The 20,999-nt window shown below is 43.4% G+C and overlaps 1 protein-coding gene across 1 annotated transcript; it reads right to left on the minus strand.

The window, feature by feature from the left end:
* Positions 1-8,830: 8,830 nt before the first annotated feature.
* On the minus strand, positions 8,831-18,831 carry LOC308308694 (FYVE, RhoGEF and PH domain-containing protein 4-like). The gene is made up of 12 exons (XM_080754139.1): positions 18,753-18,831; positions 17,948-18,104; positions 17,366-17,504; positions 16,489-16,547; positions 14,910-15,053; positions 14,158-14,330; positions 13,546-13,576; positions 13,350-13,433; positions 12,592-12,717; positions 11,250-11,396; positions 10,539-10,673; positions 8,831-9,390 (listed from the first exon to the last, which is right to left on the minus strand). Exons 1-12 carry the CDS (start codon positions 18,782-18,784, stop codon positions 9,049-9,051), a joined length of 1,569 nt encoding a protein of 522 aa, XP_080610265.1. The 5' UTR covers positions 18,785-18,831; the 3' UTR covers positions 8,831-9,048.
* Positions 18,832-20,999: the final 2,168 nt, after the last annotated feature.

Here is a 20,999-nt window from a genome sequence, read left to right on the forward strand (position 1 = left end):
GCTTATCTCTTAAACCACACTGGCATGGATTATCCAACGGCAAACGTAATACTTAACCCAACTTTTAGAATTTAGATGGACAGCGAAAATATCCAATGGGGAATCAAACTCTACTCATTTGGTTTATTAAACGAGTGTTTATCTGTTGAGCCACACCGGCGTGGATGGCCCAATGGCAAACGTAATAGTTAACCCAACTTTTAGAATTTAGATGGACAGCGAAAATATCCAGAGGGGAATGGAACTCCTCACCTTTGGTTTGTTAAACCTGTGTTCATCTCTTGAGCCACACTGGCATGGATGATATAAAGGCAAACGCAACACTTGACCCAACTTTTAGAATTTAGATGGACAGCGAAAATAGCCAGTGGGGGATGGAACTCCTCACCTTTGGTTTGTTAAACCTGTGTTCATCTCTTGAGCCACACTAGCATGGATGATATAAAGGCAAACGCAAGACTTGACCCAACTTTTAGAATTTAGATGGACAGTGAAAATATCCAGTGGGAATAGAACTTCACACCTTTGGTATGTTAAACATGTGTTCACTGTTCATCTCTTGAGCCACAATGACATACAAATCTACTTTAGAGAACGTAATACTCAACCAACGGTGGGTTCTTCAGGCTTCAGTTAGTATTACATTGATAATGGCAAGTAATAATGTCAGTATCATGTCCAGTATCATGTCGGTAATAATTATGGTCAGTATAATTTATGTTATTCTATCAGGGGTAGAGGTGTTTGCAGTGGATTTTCATTTTCTGACCTGTCACCTCTCATTTCAACTTTAAAATATAACCTCCAAGATAGTATTAGAGTGAAAGGCCTGGTGGTGCATGAGTGAGGTAGAAGTCTCACCACAGGTTGAGGGTTTGAGTCTTGGTCAGTCTTCATTTTCTGTGTTTTTAAGGCAATGGGGGCAGAGACAGCCCAGCTCCCTCCTCAAACCCTCTTTTAAACCCGGTTGGTGGAAGAGAGAGAAGCTTTAGAAATGTACATATTAAGTTAATTATTCAACATTGTCTTTATTGGGGCTTTTTTAATTATTATTAGTGCTTTAACCAACAGTTTTGTGGTATTTTTCAGTTTATATGGGACTGTCATTGATTTTTGCCATTACCATTGTAATTGATAATTGTTTTATTGAGACATTTGAGTTTTATTGTAGTGCACTTTCAGTTTGATCAGATGTATCAGCTATCTGTTTCCAAAACTCCGGCTGCAGTGCATTTTTGTTACCCGGGCGTATTTATTTTGCCTTGTGGACACCGTAAACGGAGAAGTTCTTTGCTTGCATGCTTACGTCACCTTGTGCTTCTCGCCTCCTCCTCCTCCTTGCTATGAGAAAAACCCATGGTTGTCTCTGTAGAATATCCATATTTATGAGCGCATTCACGACATGTGATCATTAGAGAGCTCAGCTGTCTTGTTTAGGGATGGAGCCCTATTTAGCCTAATGAATGATTTTAATTATAGACCTATTTGTTACTCTTGTCAAATGTCATCTTCATAAATGGTGGTCAGCCACGATCTCACAGTCTCAAAAGATACCAGTTATGTTCTGAATTTGTAGCTTTCCACCGGCTCAATAAGCCGGATCGATAAGGTGCTCATTATCAATAACGAGATACAGCCAGCCCTAGTCTTGTTAACGGAGCATATCTGACGCGACGCGCTTGCCTCTTCTCTTTGTCAAAGTTTGGATATCAAATGCCAATATCAAATGATTTCAAGCATAATGGAGACATACGCACGCGCATGCAGGCATTACTCCTGTCCATTCTCATCAGTTGTCTGACGCTTTGAAGGTGAGAATATGTTGATTATTCACGGCATGTGCCTCCTTTTAAATTATTTCCACGATCAGCGCAAGCTAAAAAAAAAGTCCGTCTGAGAGAGCGCACCACTCTCTCTCTCAATACCAAGTGATGCTTGCTTGACCACGAAGTTCTGATTGATAGAGTTACATTCGTTTAATACTGAGAGAGAGAGAGAGAGAGAGAGAGAGAGAGAGAGAGAGAGAGAGAGAACACCACACTCGACAATTCCTCTCCCCTCTCCTGCTCTAGAAATAGTTAAATGAATGTTTAAATAGCAATTGTGCATGTTAAAGTGTGAAGATTGTGAAACTTGGACGATGCATAGCCTATAGATAGATAGATGGGATGGTGTTTTTTACTGGTGTTTCAGTCCGAGTGTGGGGAAAGGGTGCGTTCGGAAATGCGCACCGGACTGCGCGGGCGTTTATCGTGGGCTTGCCCAGGCCTTACGGCCTGGGCATAAATATAACGATTGCATTCACCACGGCTTCGTAACTCGCGCGGCGCTCCGCCGGCCGCGCGGCCCTGGCCCGCTCTTCGCGGCCACTCGCGCCTGCGGCGCTCGGGGGCGAAGAGCAGGACCAAGGTCCGCTGGCCTTCGCGCCGCTTGCAATGTCGTGGACAATAAAACGAGCGCACCCTTTCATACACTCTGACTGAATCACCAGTAAAAAAACACTCTCTCATAGATAGATAGCTGCTGCAATGATTGCATGAGAGCAGGGGGACGCGCCACCCGCTTCGGTGACGCGCAGACAGGGATTTATAGCGTTTTTATAATACCGTGTGGACACACATATTTTTCTACACGGGCCCGTGTGGAGGCGTAGAGGTTTCAAAACGAAGTCAGAAACGCCCGGGGATTTTTTATGTATAGACAGGGCCTTAATCGTTTAGTGAGTTGAGATATTTCAGGTTTATTTGAGTTTTGAACCTGGAACTTTTGATTTGTAAACCTTGGATTTAACCTTTGAGCCACGCTGGCATGGATTGCTCAATGGCGAACGTAATACTTAACCCAACTATTAGAATTTAGATGCACAGCAAAAATATCCTGTGGGAGATTTGAACTCCCTGCTTCAGTGAAAAAGTGAAAGATGATATCCTGTGGGAGATTTGAACTCCCTGCTTCAGTGAAAAAGTGAAAGATGATATTCATCCAGATGTTGGACTCCAGAGATCTTAAAATTGTGTGTGTCAGCCTCTGTGATTATCCGACACAACACACTGTCAAGGGCTGGGACTTGAACCTCTGACTTCTCAACCTCAAGGCAGTTACTCTGTTCATTGAGCTGCAATGACAGACATTTGCATGCCATTGTCAAGTGAAATCTGATCAATACAAATTTGGCCGCAGACCACTATCTGAAAACATGTAGTGCCAGGAGCTCCTATAAGAAAGATTTGTATTAAAAGATAAAACATGTAAGATGTTGGAGACAAATAATCTAGCTGGGGAATCAAACCTGTGACTCCCTACTCCCCAGGTGTGCTCTTTTAACACTTGCGCTATAAGTTCTATTCCCCACTGGATATTTTCACTGTCCATCTAAATTCTAAAAGTTGGGTTAAGTATTACGTTCGTATCACTGGATATTTTCGCTGTCCATCTAAATTCTAAAAGTTGGGTTAAGTATTATGATTGCCGTTGTATCATCAATGCTAGTGTGGCTCAAGAGATAAAGACAGGATTTACAAAGCAATGGTGAGGAGTTCAATTCCCAACTGGATATTTTTGCTGTCCATCTATTCTAAAAGTTGGGTTAAGTATTACGTTTGCCGCTTGGTCCATACATGCCAGTGTAGCTCCAGAGATTAACACGGGTTTAACAAACGAAAGGTGAGGAGTTCAATTCCCCACTGGATATTTCCGCTGTCCATCTAAATTCTAAAAGTTCGGGTTAAGTATTACGTTCGCCCCAGCATTATCCATGCCAGCGTGGCTCAATGGTTAAAACCAAGGTCTATAAGTCAAAGGTTCCAAGTTCAAACCTCAATAAAAACTAAAATGTCTCAAACCTCAAAATAACATCAAAAGCTAACAAACCAACCCAAAAGCGCAATTCAATGAACTCAAACAACTAAACAAACTGTGGAACAATAAAATAAAACTGGTAATGGGCAAGATCACTAACATATAAACTGGGGAAAAAAAGCAATATGAAAAACGATGGCTGGGAAAAATCACTAACATAAAGTAAATGTTGAAGAAAAATTATTTAACTTAAAGCTATACTGTGTAAGATTCTCAACTAGTGGTCAGTAGCCATATAGCAAACCGCGGTCGCGTTCGCGTCTTTCGCCCGTTTTTCGTACCTTCACACCCCCGCGTCTGCCTCCACAACGCCGAGAGCTATCTTTAGAGGGGTCCCTGGTTCCTGGGCGTTCAGGCATTCCGGAGAAACGGACGACTTCACCCTGCCTGGTAGGCGAGATTAGCTTTTGAGTAAAGAGACACACGGGCGACTACAAATATGGCGACCCCACTTCAAGATGCGCTGCATTGGCCGGTAGTGTACCATGTGTGCATGATCGGCGATGTGATTGGGCAACGTATACACAACGTATACAGATGATGCAGATTACGTCATCATGGCGCGAAAACCGGTCCACGGCCAGGATCATAGAAAACATATAAAGAGAAGGCTTCAGAAGCTGAAAATAACGGAGTGGGTGTTCTAAAACTTTAGCGATTTAACAGTTAGGACAATTTTAAGATTTGTTTTATAAAAAAAGTTACATAGTAAAACTTTAATATGTAAATTTCAAAAGCTCAGTCTTCTACCAGGGCTAAAAGAGGGCGTGAGGAGGGAGCTGGGCTCTCTCCGCCCTCATCGCCTTAGATGAAGACATTCCCTGACCAAGATTCAAACGCAATGCAAAACAGATGTTTGCAATGGATTTAGAATCATGAAAACCCCCTAGTTTGACCCCTCATATGCTGCTTTTTTCCCTGTATAGAAAAGTTAATGGGACACCAACTCTAGCGGCAGATAACACCAATTTAGCTGTGTCTCAGAAAGGGTTATCATACCAAAATATAATCTACAGATATAAAGATTTTCAAAAATGCATGATAACCTTTGCCACCTTTCCGATACAGACATCTCGTCTGGCCCATGGACTAATAAGGGAAAGCAAACAAAAGAGGTGCACTGTCGTCTGGAGAGAGAGACTGGCTTGCCACCCAGTCTTATGTAGGGCTCCAGGCAGTACTGGCCAGGTGCTCCCAATGCACCTAATCATCAAGCTCATTGGCCGACACCCATAGGCCCTGTGGGAGAAGCACACATACAGGGAGAACACCACATGGACACCACAGGCCCTACGGTCAAAGGGGCTGTGGCATATATAATAAATAAATATGTAGATTATTTACAAAAAATAGAAATCTCCTGGATTCTGACAGTCCTCTGTTAGCAACCCTGTTCTGGCTATAGCCATCGTCACGAAAAGGGACCGCCCACTTGTCCCTTTTCTGTGCGTAGCGACTCTGAGGCTATAGTGTGTGCCAGCGGCTACGTCATTGTAGTCCTTAGCGGCCATTTCTTGGGTCAAAACACAGGTGTTTCAATTGTTTGATTGCATAGAACTAATGCTATAGTCTAATCCGAACACTTAGAACTACATTTATGCTCTGAGGCTGTCTCGAGAGATTACATCATATAGACAGTAAAGGCTCTAACAGACACCGCGGTGAGGTGAATAGCTCTTCACCCTAGACTCTGATAGAGGCTTAAAGCCCGGATCATAGTCGGGTCTTTTCGAGTCTTTTTGAGTCATGAAACTACAACGTTACATCATTCCTCGCGGTGGAGAGCTTTCCACCGCGAGTCCCAACACATCTCTCTGTTTTTACTATCAGACAGACAGGCTCTACACCCCGTTCACTGATTGGTCAATCTAGACTAGTCAGTCACAGTCACCGTGGCGTACTATGATGGCCTGCACTTATTTCTTCCACCTCAAATTTGCGGCCCGTAGACTCTCCACCGTAGACTCTGATCCGGGCTTAAGCCTACCACAGTTTCATCATCCAGCTCTGACTACAGGGGACAGATTTCAGCGATTAATGCATTAGTCATATTTACATGGCAATTTTGAAATGTAGTTAATTACAATAACAATGACTTACAGTAGATGGTTGTAGTGTGTTGTAGGTTGAGTTTTTGTGAATGTTGTCAGTGGTAGCTGGTGTAATGTGTTTGGAATGTTTGATTGATGATGAAATGTACAGAAACAGTTTCAATTGGTGATACTAGCCCTTACCCGTTCAAAGATATGAGCTCCGAAATGATGTGCAGTGTGTGGGTTATGGGATGTGCACTGTGCACACAGTATATGAGGGATGGAAAGTAACTTTAACTGGTGTTTGCATGATAATATGTAGGCGCATCAATGTAAGAAATACCCGTTTCGTTTAATGGCTACAGAGATCTGTGTTCCACCCCCTCCCCCCACACCCCCCCCGCCCGCCCACCCGCCTGCACACACACACACACACACACACACACACACACACACACACACACACACACACACAGAGCTGGTTAAACATGTTGCCTCATGCTAGATGCAGAATTGATTAGCCTCAAGCTAGATGCAGAATAGATAGTAGATACACCATAAAAATGCTAATATACAGCATACGATTTGTGAAAGTGACAAACGGGCTTCACAGTTATGTTAGGTGTGTTCATATGCTAATTGTGATGCGATTTCAGATCAATTGCTCCAGCCACTGAGGAGAAACGCTGTGACAGACAGACAGACAGACAGACAGACAGACAGACAGACAGACAGACACACTCACTCACTCGCAAAATTATAGTATAGATATGGTACTGTAACCGGTTTGGCACTGGTGTGGTGTTTGGCACCGAACAGTGGTCAAATACAGTATTGCATCCTCTATCCTACTCCATGGTCTAGTATCAAAAAACACCCAAAGACCCCATAAACTGCTGCACATAATACCATCACATTCACAGGTTACCACAGTGGGATTCTCAGACCAGTGAGATAACAATGTAGAGCTCACAGAAAGGTAAAATCCTGGTGTTAATGAATAGTATATCATTCTATTCATTAGGTCTTATTTCTTAATGACCACCAGTATCACAGTCTATTCATTAGGGCAGATTCTATTCATTTGTGTTGTTAACCATTAAGTTCGGTTTGGGTCATTTTGACCTGTTTCATTAAAAAAAATAAAGTTTATTTTTTTCCACCTGAAACTCACTGGCCTTAAAGATTCTTCTGTGATGAATATGTAAAAAGAAAGAAAAGAAATGCTCCACACATGCTATGGACAAGTAACACGCCCTAATGGCGAGTGGTGACCGCCAGGTCAGAGCTTCTAAATACGGAACAAAACTTTCGTTTGTTTGGCCACCCGACCATGGCGTTTTTGAGGCGATGCAGTGGTAACGTGACCCGGCTCTCGCTAATGGCGGACCACTATACATGGAGTTCTCGAGAGGCGGCTGACGCTACCGCTGTGGCGATGCGTGCAAGAATGCGATCTCTGCTCGGCAATATAATATTCCACGAGGGTACAGATGGAATCAAATGGTCACATGGTCCATGTATTTGTACCCCCTCGCTGTCGAGTAACAAAAACTCACTAAATGTCTCTTTTAAGCCACTACTAATATACAGTAAGGCAACCATCTCTATAGTTGAATGGACAGCCCCGCTGGATGTTCAAATAGTTTATTTTACTTAAAACCATTTCAAAAGTGCCGAACACACTTGACACGGTCAACACTGCAGACAGGATACACATACAGTATACAGTACAGGATTTGTGTTGGTATTACATACCTCAATATTATCCCAAAAGTTAATCTCTGTTATTAAGTTTGTTTAAACCACCGTTTCCCAACGTCGGGTCCAAATGGACCCTAATGGGTCTGTAACTTGTAAGATTCGTCCATTTGGTTCCATTTGTACACTCACAGTTAAAACTAGACTGCACTCTTGTCGAGGTGCCAACTTGCCACTTGTGCACACATATCCGAATATCGCCTAGTTGTGCGCCAGGAGAGCACACAAGTAGTGTGATCGGTGCTGTCTGTCTTTATGTGGCTCAGCTGTATGTAGGTATGTGACGACGCAAGTTGGTTGGTGATGACATCACGAGAAAGCTGCTCCCTCATTGGCCAAAGGCATTTGTGAGCTGCAGTAATATTTGGTGTATTTTGAGGAGACTAGCAAGCTACTATAGAAGCTAGCTGACTTTTGTGGGGATTTAATTGGCAAAAGACAATGGGAATGTCCTTTTACCATTTTCTATCACTCATGTCCTTTAGGGCTGAACAGTTGGTAGAAAAGTAATCGAAAATTACAATATGATCTACTGCAATTTCCAAATCAGAAACTACAATGAGTTGCATAAAATAAAGGGGAAATGAACTTAATTAAACCAGGTTTTCTAGGGGTTTGGGCAATATGTGGTCCTTAAATCACGTACAATAGTTTCACCCTACCCCCATCGCAGTAATTCTGAGGACATGTCATTGTTTGAAGAAGAGGAACAGGTGGAGGAGAACATGGACAATACTAGACTTTATTCACACTGTGGCCATCTTGGATCACATGACCACATGGGGTGGTAGCCTGCATTACAAACCATTGTAAACAATGGTTCTGTTCAACCAATTTATTTTCACCAGATTGACAAATGGGCAGATGATAACTTCAACATCCCCAAAAGGATTAAATTGAAGGGCTACAGTAACTAGATTGATTACATCCACGGTAACAATATTAAAGTTAGGTTGCAACCTTAATATGTACAAAGACTTGCCATCTTTGCAGTGCTTGCTCCGCCATCATATTAACTATTTGTTGTTAGATTGTTCCTGATTAATATGCAAAAATCACGAAACAGTAAGTTAATATGATGGCAGGGCAAGCACTAGTCTACAAAGATACAACTGTAGCAAGTCTTTGTACAGAGTAACATTGCAACCTAACTGCCATGAATATTGTGGATGTACCCATTCATTTAATCCTTTTGGGGATGTTGATGTTGTCATCTGCCCATTTGGTCAAAAGAAATTGGTTGAACAGAACTCATATTTTGGGACCATTGTTTACAATGGTTTGTAATGCAGGCTGCCACCCCATGTGGTCATGTGATCCAAGATGGCCGCGGTGTGAATAAGGTCTATGATGACAATGCCCAGGTCAACTCTGAGGTTCAAACTCCAGCTAAACGTCAGGCAACAATCACCCAGGAGTGGTCTTCCTTTGTGCCGTCGAGTCCAATCTCATTGTCCACGACATTTCCATTGGCGACATCGTGGCCGTTACCATTAGTCACAGATACGTCTCCAGTTGTGGTGTTCTTGTTGCCAGCCAGCATCTCGTTCCTCGTGGCAGCGTGCAGGACGGCCAGCCAGCGCTGCTTGAGCTCGGGGGAGTCGCAGCAGAAGGCGTGGCTGGTGCTGGACTCGTGGAGACGGAAAGCCCAGGCTTGTCCACGGAGCTCCGGAGACGCCTGGGGGGAATCCTCCACGCTGCAGCCCAGCAGAGGCACCCTGCACAGGGGCTTTGCATCCTGGTTTGTTGGGGGAAAGAGTGGGGATAAGTGAATCATGGAAGTTGAGGCAGCCTACTGTATATAAAGGTGACTCTCCACCAAACAAACTAATTAAGACTCTTTCAGACTGGCAGTCTGTGGCATTTAGGTGGCACAGACTAAGCACAAACTAGATCTGGCCGACAGAACAGTTTTTGAGCGTGCAAAGTAGTCTGAGGCTACTTTGCAGGCTCTGTCAGCCTGCAAGTGTTGCCAGGTCTGCTTATTATAAGCGACTCTGGGCTTGTTTTCCTGTAAAATCACTTGTAAATATTCATAGTTGCGGGTTGCTTTTATTTGGCCTTGCTTTTAAGATTCTTTTTGAAAATAGCTGGTGTAATAGGCTCAAGGGGTGAAATTGGTCGCTTCGTGCAAATTGTATCTGAATAAAAAAGGTACAAAAGTGGAAGATTATTTTAGCATCCAATGCAACCTGCAGGTTGCTTACACAGTAGTGTAGCAAGGCATTTTTTGTATGTTTTTATTTTTACTTTGGACGACACAGTGTACCATGGAATATTTTAAATGACTTTTACATTGGAGAACATAGGCTACTGTAAATTTCTACATCAGCATGGTTTAGATGCTTTCAATGAACTATTGAAGGGTTCTATGAACTATTGAAGGGTAAATAGAATAACTAAAGTAAATGGTAAATGGTGCATTTATATAGCGCTTTTATCCAAAGCGCTTTACAGAGATTGTGCATTACATTCACCCATTCACGCACACATTCATACACCGGTGGCGGAGGAAACCATGCAAGGCACCATCCTACTCACCGGGAGCAATGTGGGGTTCAGAGTCTTGCCCAAGGACCCTTCGACATTAACTCAGGGGGAGCCCGGATTCGAACTGGGAACCCTTCGTGCTCTAATAACGGTTTATCTACCCCTGAGCTATGCTGCCCCAAAGTACTGTGTGTGTGTGTATGTGTGTGTGTGTGTGTGTGTGTGTAATTTGAGATGATCGCAATCATCTTGCAGAATCTTCAGTGTGTTTCATGTCGAAAAATGTTCACACATTATCGTTAAACACAAATAATCGTCGCGTAAAATGACAGCCGTGTGTGTGTGTGTGTGTGTGTGTGTGTGTGTGTGTGTGTGTGTGTGTGTGCTGAATGGTACCTGTGGAGAAGCGAACAGGCAGAGGTGTGGTGGTTCAGTCCTAGGGAGCACAGACCAAATCCTCTGCCAGGTCCTGAGGCTGTCCCCGTACTGCAGGAAGCTGCTCATCACACCGTCACTGGACACACAATCCCACTGTGACCGAGGGGAGAGAGAGATCAACGTGTTAAAACTACAGCAGCTCAGAGAAGCTCACTTCTCGCCTGTCTATGGGAGCAGTGATAACTACCTCCGCCTCTGGCCTGTGGGTCGGAATTTTTGGTTTCCTATATTTTGTTTTAATTATCATTATTAAAAGCAAAAGCTTTCATCAATTAAAAACAAAATTGAATGATTCGTTTCAATAATTTCATGACGAAACCAAAGAAAAATCTGCAAAGCAACGCGTTGTGAGCTTTTCACTAGTTTGGGTCCCAAACACTGGTTTATGAAATAGAGGGTATGCGTGTGACATCATCATCATACCAGGAGGAAGTTATGCGGGAATGCCTACTGAGTGGCAAAAAACGACTTTCTGGCCATGGCAGCACATACAACCAAACAGAAAAGTCCTACCTGATTGCATTAAACGACGTTAACTCACTTTGCCACTCGATTTGTCATTCACTTTATGCATGGGCATACTCTCTATAGGGATGCCAGTGGTTCTAACGTAAAAGCAAAACGTGGGGGTCCTGAACCACAGGTCGAGAACCACTGATATCAGCTCACCTCCAGTGACCTCCTGTTCTTGCCTTCGCTCCTCTCTGGTCTATCCCGGCCAATCAGGACAGAGTAGCAGTCTTTACACACTTTGTTCAGCTTGTTGCCATCGTACTCTAGCGCCACCTTGTTGTCTGAACACTTCCAACACACCACCTATGGGAGAGCAGAGGACAGACACACACACACACACACACACACACACACACACACACACACACACACACACACACACACACACACACACACACACACACACACACACACACACACACACACACACACACACACACACACACACACACACACACACACACACACACACACACACACACACCTACCTGTTAAACCACAGACCCTCTTGGTTCTTTGAGAGGGTCCCAAATGGAGGTCTGCAACTCTCAAGTTATTTTCGATATACTGGCCACTGGTATATTTTTCACAATATTAACCATTCCACATAGATGTTTTTTCTCCTTCTCTAAACAGTAAGCAAACATTGGAAGCCAATCAAAATTATGTATGACATTTTATCACCCGAGTAGCGATTTACAGTGGGTATGGGTGTAAGAATTGCCATATCTTGTTCTAAATTTAAGGGGGAAAAAAAGAAGAAAAAAAAAAGAAAGACAAAACTGAGGAAGCAGCAGGTATCACCAGTTAGCCTACTGCTTAGCTAAAGATGTCAGTCATCTGGTGAAATGCATGGCTCTTTCGGAAGGATGTTAATTTCAAATCATCTCATGCTAGTGGCTGACCTGTGGAAGGGTATTTGTTTTATGATGCTTTTGGAGTGGGTGTACATTTCTTTGTATTCTGAATGCAATGAAAATAAACATATCTTGCTTTGATTCTTGAGATTTGTTACATTTGGACTTTAATGGATCTTGCTTTTTTGTGTGATATTGTTGCATAGAATCAAATCAGTAACCTTGATTAAGTTGCTTGTCCAGACAGGTCGTCCTACACAATGTACTAGAGTAGACCAGTCTTGTAGAGACATATTGGGGGTTTTAGCTTTTGAAGTTATTTTAGATTTACGACCTGCTGTTTTTTATAGCGCTCGGATGCTTTCGTTTTTCTTCCGACATGTTGTGGTGCTATATAGTGGTATATTTCCAGTGGTGAGCTGAACTATGCCGGCTAGTGTCCAGTGGTAATAGTCCTTTGAGTGTACTACCCTTCAGTATGAACCCTAGCATACCTATTCTGGGGTGTACTACCCTTCAGTATGAACCCTAGCATCCCTATTCTGGGGTGAACATTCAGAAAAAATAGATCATGGCATGTCCAGTTGTGAAGATGTTTGGTGGTGTAAGTGGTAAAGAATAAAGGCTGCGTGTCAACTCACACAGCCACAGGCTCGACAGTGGTGCCTCCTCCGGGTGAGAGCGTTGAAAGCCTCCTGACATTTCATACATACGGTCACTTCATTGTCCCTGATCCAGCGAGGGGCGCGCCGACCCAGCTCCTCTGTCTGTCAAACATACACAACACGTCTGCTTTGATTAACCACACCATAACCATTACACAATTTACATAGTGTATACTGTATACTGTAAATGTTCCAGAAGAGGAAGAACATGGAACAAAATGGTCTTACTGCCTTCCAAAACATCAAATTAAATGCAATGATTAGAGAGTACATGCGTCGCCTTATATGTGAAGAAACATCATGGTTCCCCAAATTGTCCCAAATCCAAATGTTATGGTGGGTCCATGTTTTATGGCTTGCAGGCAATGACACCTGTCTGCCAAGTTTCAGTCAAGTTGGAATAACATGTATGATAAATTAAATACACTGTTAGTATTGCAAGTAAGTAACTGATCATCCTTTACAATGCTTACTAGGAAATATACTAGCTTCAACAGATGAGCATAGTTCAGAAAGGAAGTTCTGAAAGAAAAGCATCCATGCGTGCTCGGAGTGGGCAAGGATGGTTCTGGAGAAACGCTGATCTTATGGACTTTACATCTGACAGAGCGCTTCCTTGGTCCCTCAGCAATAACTGATACTGTATGTGCTGACATTGTTATAATGAAAAACCCAAATAAAGAGAGCTTTATGAGAGAGAGAGAGAGAGAGAGAGAGAGAGAGAGAAAGCTTACAGTAACTTCTGCATCAATTTCTTTGGAAGCCAGCTTAAAGGTTCCATGTTTCTTCTGATATTCCTCAATGGCTTCCCGAATAACCTGGAAAACACTTTAGCTTTAGCCATCATTGACATGGATTGTGAAAAAGGGATAATCATCAATTTCCCCCCTATCTTTTTTTCTGAAGATGTGATAATCTGTAGTACAGTACCTTTATCCAGTCATCTCTCTCTTGTTCAGAACTGAAATGGGAAGCAAAAATACTTGTATTACATTCACATGTTTGACTTTAGGAAATAGTTTTAAATATAACTGGTTGTCACCTTGCAGATTCACTGCAACTAGTTGACACCTTACAGATTCACTAGAACTAGTTGGCACCTTACAGATTCACTAGAACTAGTTGGCACCTTACAGATTCACTAGAACTAGCTGGCACCTTACAGATTCACTAGAACTAGTTGACACCTTACAGATTCACTAGAACTAGTTGGCACCTTACAGATTCACTAGAACTAGTTGTCACCTTACAGATTCACTAGAACTAGCTGGCACCTTACAGATTCACTAGAACTAGTTGGCACCTTACAGATTCACTAGAACTAGTTGGCACCTTACAGATTCACTAGAACTAGTTGGCACCTTACAGATTCACTAGAACTAGCTGGCACCTTACAGATTCACTAGAACTAGTTGGCACCTTACAGATTCACTAGAACTAGTTGGCACCTTACAGATTCACTATAACTAGTTGGCACCTTACAGATTCACTAGAACTAGTTGGCACCTTGCAGATTGACAGGTCATTGGAGGACAACCCCACCTGGCCTGCAGCTCGAGGGTCCTCTCCTTGCCAGAGACCTGGAAGGTGTGTGGGTGGTCCTCGTTGGTGGTCTGCTGCACCTGCATGCCCTCCACTCGGACCTGCGTGCGTACAGTGAAACGCTGTCCCACCAGGCTGAACCTCGGAATGCAGCACAACAGGTAGTTGTTGAACTGAGAGGAAAGGATAACGACTACAGTTAACAGAGGGTCACTTCCCAAACCTTTACTTTATCGTTCTAATGTGCGGTCAATGTTCACATTCAGTCATTTGCGGTCCCAGCCAGGTAATGGGAATTGCCATCCATCTACTGTAAATGTTACTTACACCCGTTATAGACACGTGTTTTCTTGTCTGCAACCATACATTTAAAAGGGACATTCAAACTGGGGTCCACATTTTGGACATGTCAATATTGGTGAACATGTTCTATGAACACTTGCAAGATTAACAAGTGGGCCCTGATCTAGAAAGGGTTGTGAACCACTGCAGTAGCAGGCCTATAGAGTACAGTGTAAAGTTAGACACTTTGCTTTGCACATTTAGTCGACTAAAATCGTATATTTAGTTGACTAAAGCTAGCCTAAAAGTAAAACATTTCAGAGGACTAAAATATGACTAAAACTAAACTGATTTTATTCAAAAGACTATGACCAAAACTAAATCAAAATTTGCTGTCAAAAACAACACTAGGGCCGGCTCTGGAGAAAGTTATAATTAAAAGTCAATAAAGCAGAAGGCTTTGGACGAACCAGGAAGACATAGCGCTCCATGGCCGAGGCGTTCCTGGCGGCCAGCTTGAGGAGGCGTCCCTCCTTGAGGAACTCGTTGGAGGGGTTCACTACGTTCTCCTCTCCGATCATCTCATAGATCTCCAACAGTCTCTTCAGTCTCTCCTACATGGACGGCAGTAAGCATTACAGTAAACACCAGTGATGGAAAAAGTGCTCATATTTTGTTACTTCAGTAAAAGTATCAATACTGCAATGTAGAAATACTCTGTTTACTAGTAAAAGTTCGGAATTCAGAGTAAAAGTACAAAAGTATTGGTATCCAAATGTCCTCAAAGTCATCATCATTATAACCTTTATTTCAACTGAGGGGCAGGCCCTCATTTTCAATGTTAGCCGATCTTCAACCTTACCAACAGTAGTCTCATTATGCAGAATGTCTCAGCTCATATGTTTTCAAATATATAAATTATATAAAAATCTTTTGAAAATAGCAGATCTACAAGCTCACAATGTGTTGCATCGCAACACAACTAGCAACTAAAGTTTTCAAATAATTGTAGTGTAAAAGAATATTTGCCTCTGAGGTGTAGTGGAGTAGAGGTAAAAGCATAGAACATTGGAAATACCCCAGTTAAGTAAAAGTACCTCATAATTGTACTGTATTGTACTTACTTTACTAAACACTATAATGGCAGCAATGGATGAGAAATTTTGCATTCATTCACTACACTGCATAGATGTGTGAAAATGGCACATGTAAAGGCTTGTCAGATAACTTGTAGATCCACTATTTCTGGTACTTTTGGGTGGAAACCTTGCACTCCAAATCTGTTCCAATGGATTCAATGTAGTTGTTTATGTTTAGTCACAAGCTCTTATACAGGGGTCTTCAACAGGGGGGTCCGGGACCCCTAGGGGGTCCTCAGAGTTACTACAGGGGGTCCTCCAAATCTTTGTATGATAGAAACTTGTTTTCTCATTTTGATAGTATATTAACCACTTGAACCCCAGCGTCCATATTCTGGGAACTTTAGCCAAAAGATCTACTTGCTCACAACGCCTTGCAGCGCGTTAAATAGCTCATTAAAAAACACCTCGCAGCGCGTTAAATAGCTGAAAACACAAATTCACATGAATCCAAAATACACTGATAATTGTGCTGTCAAAGGATGAAACTATGGAATCTCTGAAAAGGTTGTGGGGGTCCCTGCTTCATCTCTCTCTCAACTAAGGGGTCCCTGGCCTGAAAACGTTGAAGACCCCTGCTCTAATATTCATTTGTTCAATATTCATAAAAACCCACAGACACTCTTAACCACTTTCACATTAAAGGTTTTCAAAAATAGCAGATCTACAAGCTGATCCACAAGCTGATCCACAAGCTGATCTACAAGCGATCTACAAGCTCACAAAGCATTGCGATGCGACATAGGGCATGCATTTACAGAAACATAAAACATTTTTTAAATATGGAGATACTATATGAGGTTTCTGCCCGACTGTAACGATATACATCTTATACACAGACGCTGCAGTGACAACAAACTGGTTTGTTTCCTAGAGCAGAAGTAGCGTGGCAGTCTGCCATCATACATACAGCCTGGTGGATGGCGCTGTTGGAGTGAACGGCTGCCATGGAGATGGTCTGCAAAGATTCTGTGGGCAGAGACAAAGATACAGGCTAAATTATGTCTGGAAGATCCCTAGATAAATAATGCAATACAAACAGAAAACCTCAAACATTATCCTCCATACACAACAATATATTTTAATCAAGAATGCCTTCATTGCTGTGACCCAAAAATGTCTTGTTGACGATGTTCATGATGTTTTCATCCAAACTGTGAGGGATATTCTGAAAGAATGAGCCGTCTCTTCCTCCCCCACCCTCTCTCTGTGTGTGTGTGTGTGTGTGTGTGTGTGTGTGTGTGTGTGTGTGTGTGTGTGTGTGTGTGTGTGTGTGTGTGTGTACGATGTATGCATTCATGGAACGAGTCAGGTTGAAATCCGGGGCATTTTAACTCAGTGTTTCTCAACCTTTTCTGGATCAGGGCCCTCTTGAAAATCTTGAAAGTGTTCACGGCCCACCCATCTGACCACTTAGAATGCCGTGCCAGGTGGGTTGGGGGCCTGCGTTTTCAGGGCATGTTTATTTTAATGATCCATCAATTGACTTCGGTTTGGACCAATGGAACGTAGTATACTTCAAAGAAAACATTAAAAAAAGGGGTTTTAAAGAAAAAAACACTTGCCATATCCTCATGGCCCAGGTTGAGAATTGTTGGTTTAACGGGGACTGCCAATAAGTCCTACCAGTTTAACTCACTGTGAGCTAGGTTGTAATCGGGGTGGTTTTAACTCACTGTGAGCCAGGTTGTAATCGGGGTGGTTTTAACTCACTGTGAGCCAGGTTGTAATCGGGGTGGTTTTAACTCACTGTGAGCCAGGTTGTAATCGGGGTGGTTTTAACTCACTGTGAGCCAGGTTGTAATCGGGGTGGTTTTCGGGCAGTTTCTTCAGGTATTCCTGGAGCAGCATCTCATAACGGGGAACCCTCTGGACAGGCTCTAACATGTGGTGCTGCAGAGTCAAGCTGCCACACACACCCTGGTTCTGAGAGGCGAACACACACACACACACACATGGATGTTCCAACTTTTTCATTTCAAGGACCCCAGTTTTACATGCATTAGGCCACGGACTCCCATTTAAAATGTTTTTTATTTTATTTATTTTTTATTTATTTTCTGGGATCTGAAACTTCACTGTAAAATCCTGAAAGCATACAAAATGGGGTCTGTCTTGTCTCCATTTGTACACCCAGTTACAGACATGTAAGGGTCCATTTGGTTATATCAATCATTTAGCTAAGGGACCACCAAAGGGACCACGTTGGGAGCCACTGTGTTAGCTCTACTCAACGTTCTGTAGGTTAACAGTAGGGATGCACAATAACCTACAGCTAAAACACGGCTTAAGTCCTAAGATAGGTGCTGCTGGGCCCCAAACACTTTTGAGACACTGGGAACCGCTGGTTGTCGATGGCCAGTCCTAACCTGTATGTCTTGAATGATGTTTCTGAACACAGCTGAACGTTCCGTCCAGGTCCTCAGCAGCTCCATGGCCTGGTCAAAGTTCTTGACGTACTCTGCATACATTCTGAGGAAGGGGGCATGTTGCAGCATAACGTCTCCAAGGCCCGGGTGCTCACACCTACATTTGGCCACAATGGGAAGGTCAACAGTTCAGATACGCTTATAACCTTTGCTTGGAAACGCCAAGAGCCGGACTCTTTAGGTCTTCACGTAATCTTAGGGGTTCGGTTGAAAATATTTCACACTGTAGTCTCATCACCTTTCGCGAGATTGCACTTTTCAAGTCGCTCTGAATAAGGGCGTCTTCTAAATGCCTAAAGAAGTCGTTCCCAACTTTTTAAGGACCCACTGAAAGCGGGCATCTTGCCAGCTGAATGGCTGCCGTGTTATGATCTTGAAATATCTGCTATTTTGAATAGACAACCAATTGTCGGGTAGAAACCTTGTATGTCCAAAACTGTTCGTTTTGCGTTTTGCATTTTGCATTTATCATTTTAAAAATGATATTAAAATAGTGAAAATAGCCATTTTCACTAGTTTTGTGCGACAGTCTTGTACGATGAGGCAGGGCTTTACTTTACGAAATAAATTGCAAATTTGAAATTTGGAGATCCAGGGTTTCTGCCCGATAGTGACGATATACAGTATCTATATATAGCTGAAATCTAAAATGACAAGATGCTTTCCTGGTTTTAATGGGTTAAAATATATGAATGTTATATTAAGATTAAAATCTTAAGTGTTATCCAATTATTTGGGGGCCCACCAGTGGTCCATGCGGTGCTGCAGGTCAGGCATGAGGAACTGGCTGTGGAAGGAGTGGATGGAGGAGATGTTTGAGAAGATGCTCCTCACCACCTCTAAAGGAAACGAGCCTCGAATCGCCTCTTCCGTCAGACGCAAGCGGAACACCTGGAGAGAAGGAGGGGAGTTTGAGAACCAGGACATTAGCATGACATGGGTGGTGAAGACTTTGCTGTGTCTTTACATACAGTAGCTTCTACTCTGATAAGGTGCACAAAGGAATAACGCCTAAAGCACAAACCAGGGAAGTAACAGTTCCATTATATACAGTGGCATTCTCTTAAAATTTGTTGGGATGGCAATCTGGGAACCCATCATCAAAAAAAGGGGAAAAACAGCACCATCTCAGTTTTGTTCCTTGATGTTGCGCAGCACTTCATCTGTTCTTGAGAGATTACTGCCAACTCATTTTAAGAGAACGTCACAAGCTCTACAAGGTGTGTGGTTGTAGATCAATCAGGAAGGAATATGAAACATCTGAAAGACGTGTTTTGTTTAATGACTATAGAGAGTCCAAAAATGGTGTTTTGCAAAAACCCGCCTCCTGGTGGCGATATAACAGGCCCATGTGAAAAATTGGGGGCAGAGGTTCTGCGCTGGCACCCACGGAGTGTGTGTATGTACGGTTTCGCTGCCATCGTGCCAACAGTGCCGGTGATTAGCTGTCCACAGACGGAAGGACACGCAGACGGACAGACAGGGGTGAAATCATAGCCTTGGCCATGCCTTTTGGCCTGGGAGACAAAATACAGCATTTACCAACCTGGTCCAGCAGGTGGAGCCGATCCACATAGGACTTCTCTGTCTGCAGGAGCTCGTTGGCCGTCCTCCACAGCTTCTGCTCTCTGCTCTCCTCTTGCTGCTGCTGCTTTTCCTCCTCCTTCCTCTGAACCTCCTCAGTCTGTTCATCTCCAGAGACCTCCAGCATCGACCCGTTCCCCACAGCCGTCCCATTCCGACAGAGGGGTGACAATGACAAGGAGTCCAACGCGGCGGTTCTCCCTCCAACGCCCTCTTTCCCTTCCTCCCTACCCGGGGTCACGCCATTGGTACGTTCCGGAGAAAGCCCTGTGGTGCCACTTGGGTCAAGGTGGGGGGCTGTTCTGTTGGTGGTAGGACCCAGCGGGCTGCAATCTTTGTAGATCCTGGCGGTAGACATACTGCAGTTGGCAGATAGTGGTGTTTTCAGTGAGGAACGTCCCCTTCTCTCAATGGATTGACTGGGGGGGACAAAAATACAATAGAAATGGGAAAGTATTCCGAAAAATATAAAAACAATGGATACACACTATGACTTAAAAAATAAATTAGAACTGCACTCAGTCGAGGTGCCAAATTGCGACTTGTGCACAAGTAGGCCTTGTATGGCCTACTTGTGCACCAGCAGAGCACGACATGAGGTGCGCTCACCACTAGCATCACCAGGAATTCTGGTCCCTCATTGGCTGTTAATGATGACGTTGCCGGAAATGCTTGTCCCTGATTGGGCTACAGGCTTAAACACACACAGCTACGAACCTACCTACGCCGCTGAACGCAGTACTTGCTTGCTCTGCTGGCGCAAGTAATAAATAAATCACACCCAAAGTGAAGTGAGCGTCCCGCGAAGCTTGGCCAATGAGCTAAGTGTGGGACATACATACATACATACATACTGTAATACATACATGCATACAGACAAAGCCAGATGTAGGAGCGATTATCTCCGCTCAAAAGAAGAAGAAAAAAATAGTAGAAATGGGTGTATGTGGGTGTAAGAGTGGAACTGGATTCCAGTTACTGGAAGACTATGTTAATTGTTACATTTGATTAATCAAATGGGTTCTAAGCTTATATTTGAAGTGATTTAGTGAAGTAGACTTTGAGGAGATTCAATATAGCTGTTCATTCACACATCATGGTTACAGTTAAATATAACATATATACAAGAGAAGAAAAAAAAAGCTTGAACCTTATGGCGTTAGGGCTGGCTGGGCTGAAGCTTCTCGACCTCCTCTTGAAGGACCTGGGGGTCTGGATCCGGGTCATGAGGAGGCTGTGGCCTCTTGGGGACAACTTGGCAGGCTTACTATGCCCTCCCTGTCCTTCCCCCACAGGGCTACGGCGGCTCTCAATGCCCCTGTTGAGAGCCTGACTGAGGGATTCTACGAAAGCAGGGACTACCAGACTGTGTGTTCCTCCTCCATTACTTATCGCGGGGCTGATGTGG

This window comes from Nannobrachium achirus, assembly GCF_963921795.1.
Source record: "Nannobrachium achirus genome assembly, chromosome: 23".
Taxonomy (NCBI): Eukaryota; Metazoa; Chordata; class Actinopteri; order Myctophiformes; family Myctophidae; genus Nannobrachium; species Nannobrachium achirus.

Coding starts and splice junctions, on each gene's coding strand:
- LOC308308694 (XM_080754139.1), bottom strand. CDS start 18,784: ATGCCTGACCTGCAGCACCGCATGGACCACTG. Junction 16,548..17,365: donor CGATTACAACCTGGCTCACA/GTGAGTTAAAAC, acceptor CTCTGCCCACAG/AATCTTTGCAGACCATCTCC. Junction 14,331..14,909: donor TGGAGCGCTATGTCTTCCTG/GTTCGTCCAAAG, acceptor CTTTCCTCTCAG/TTCAACAACTACCTGTTGTG.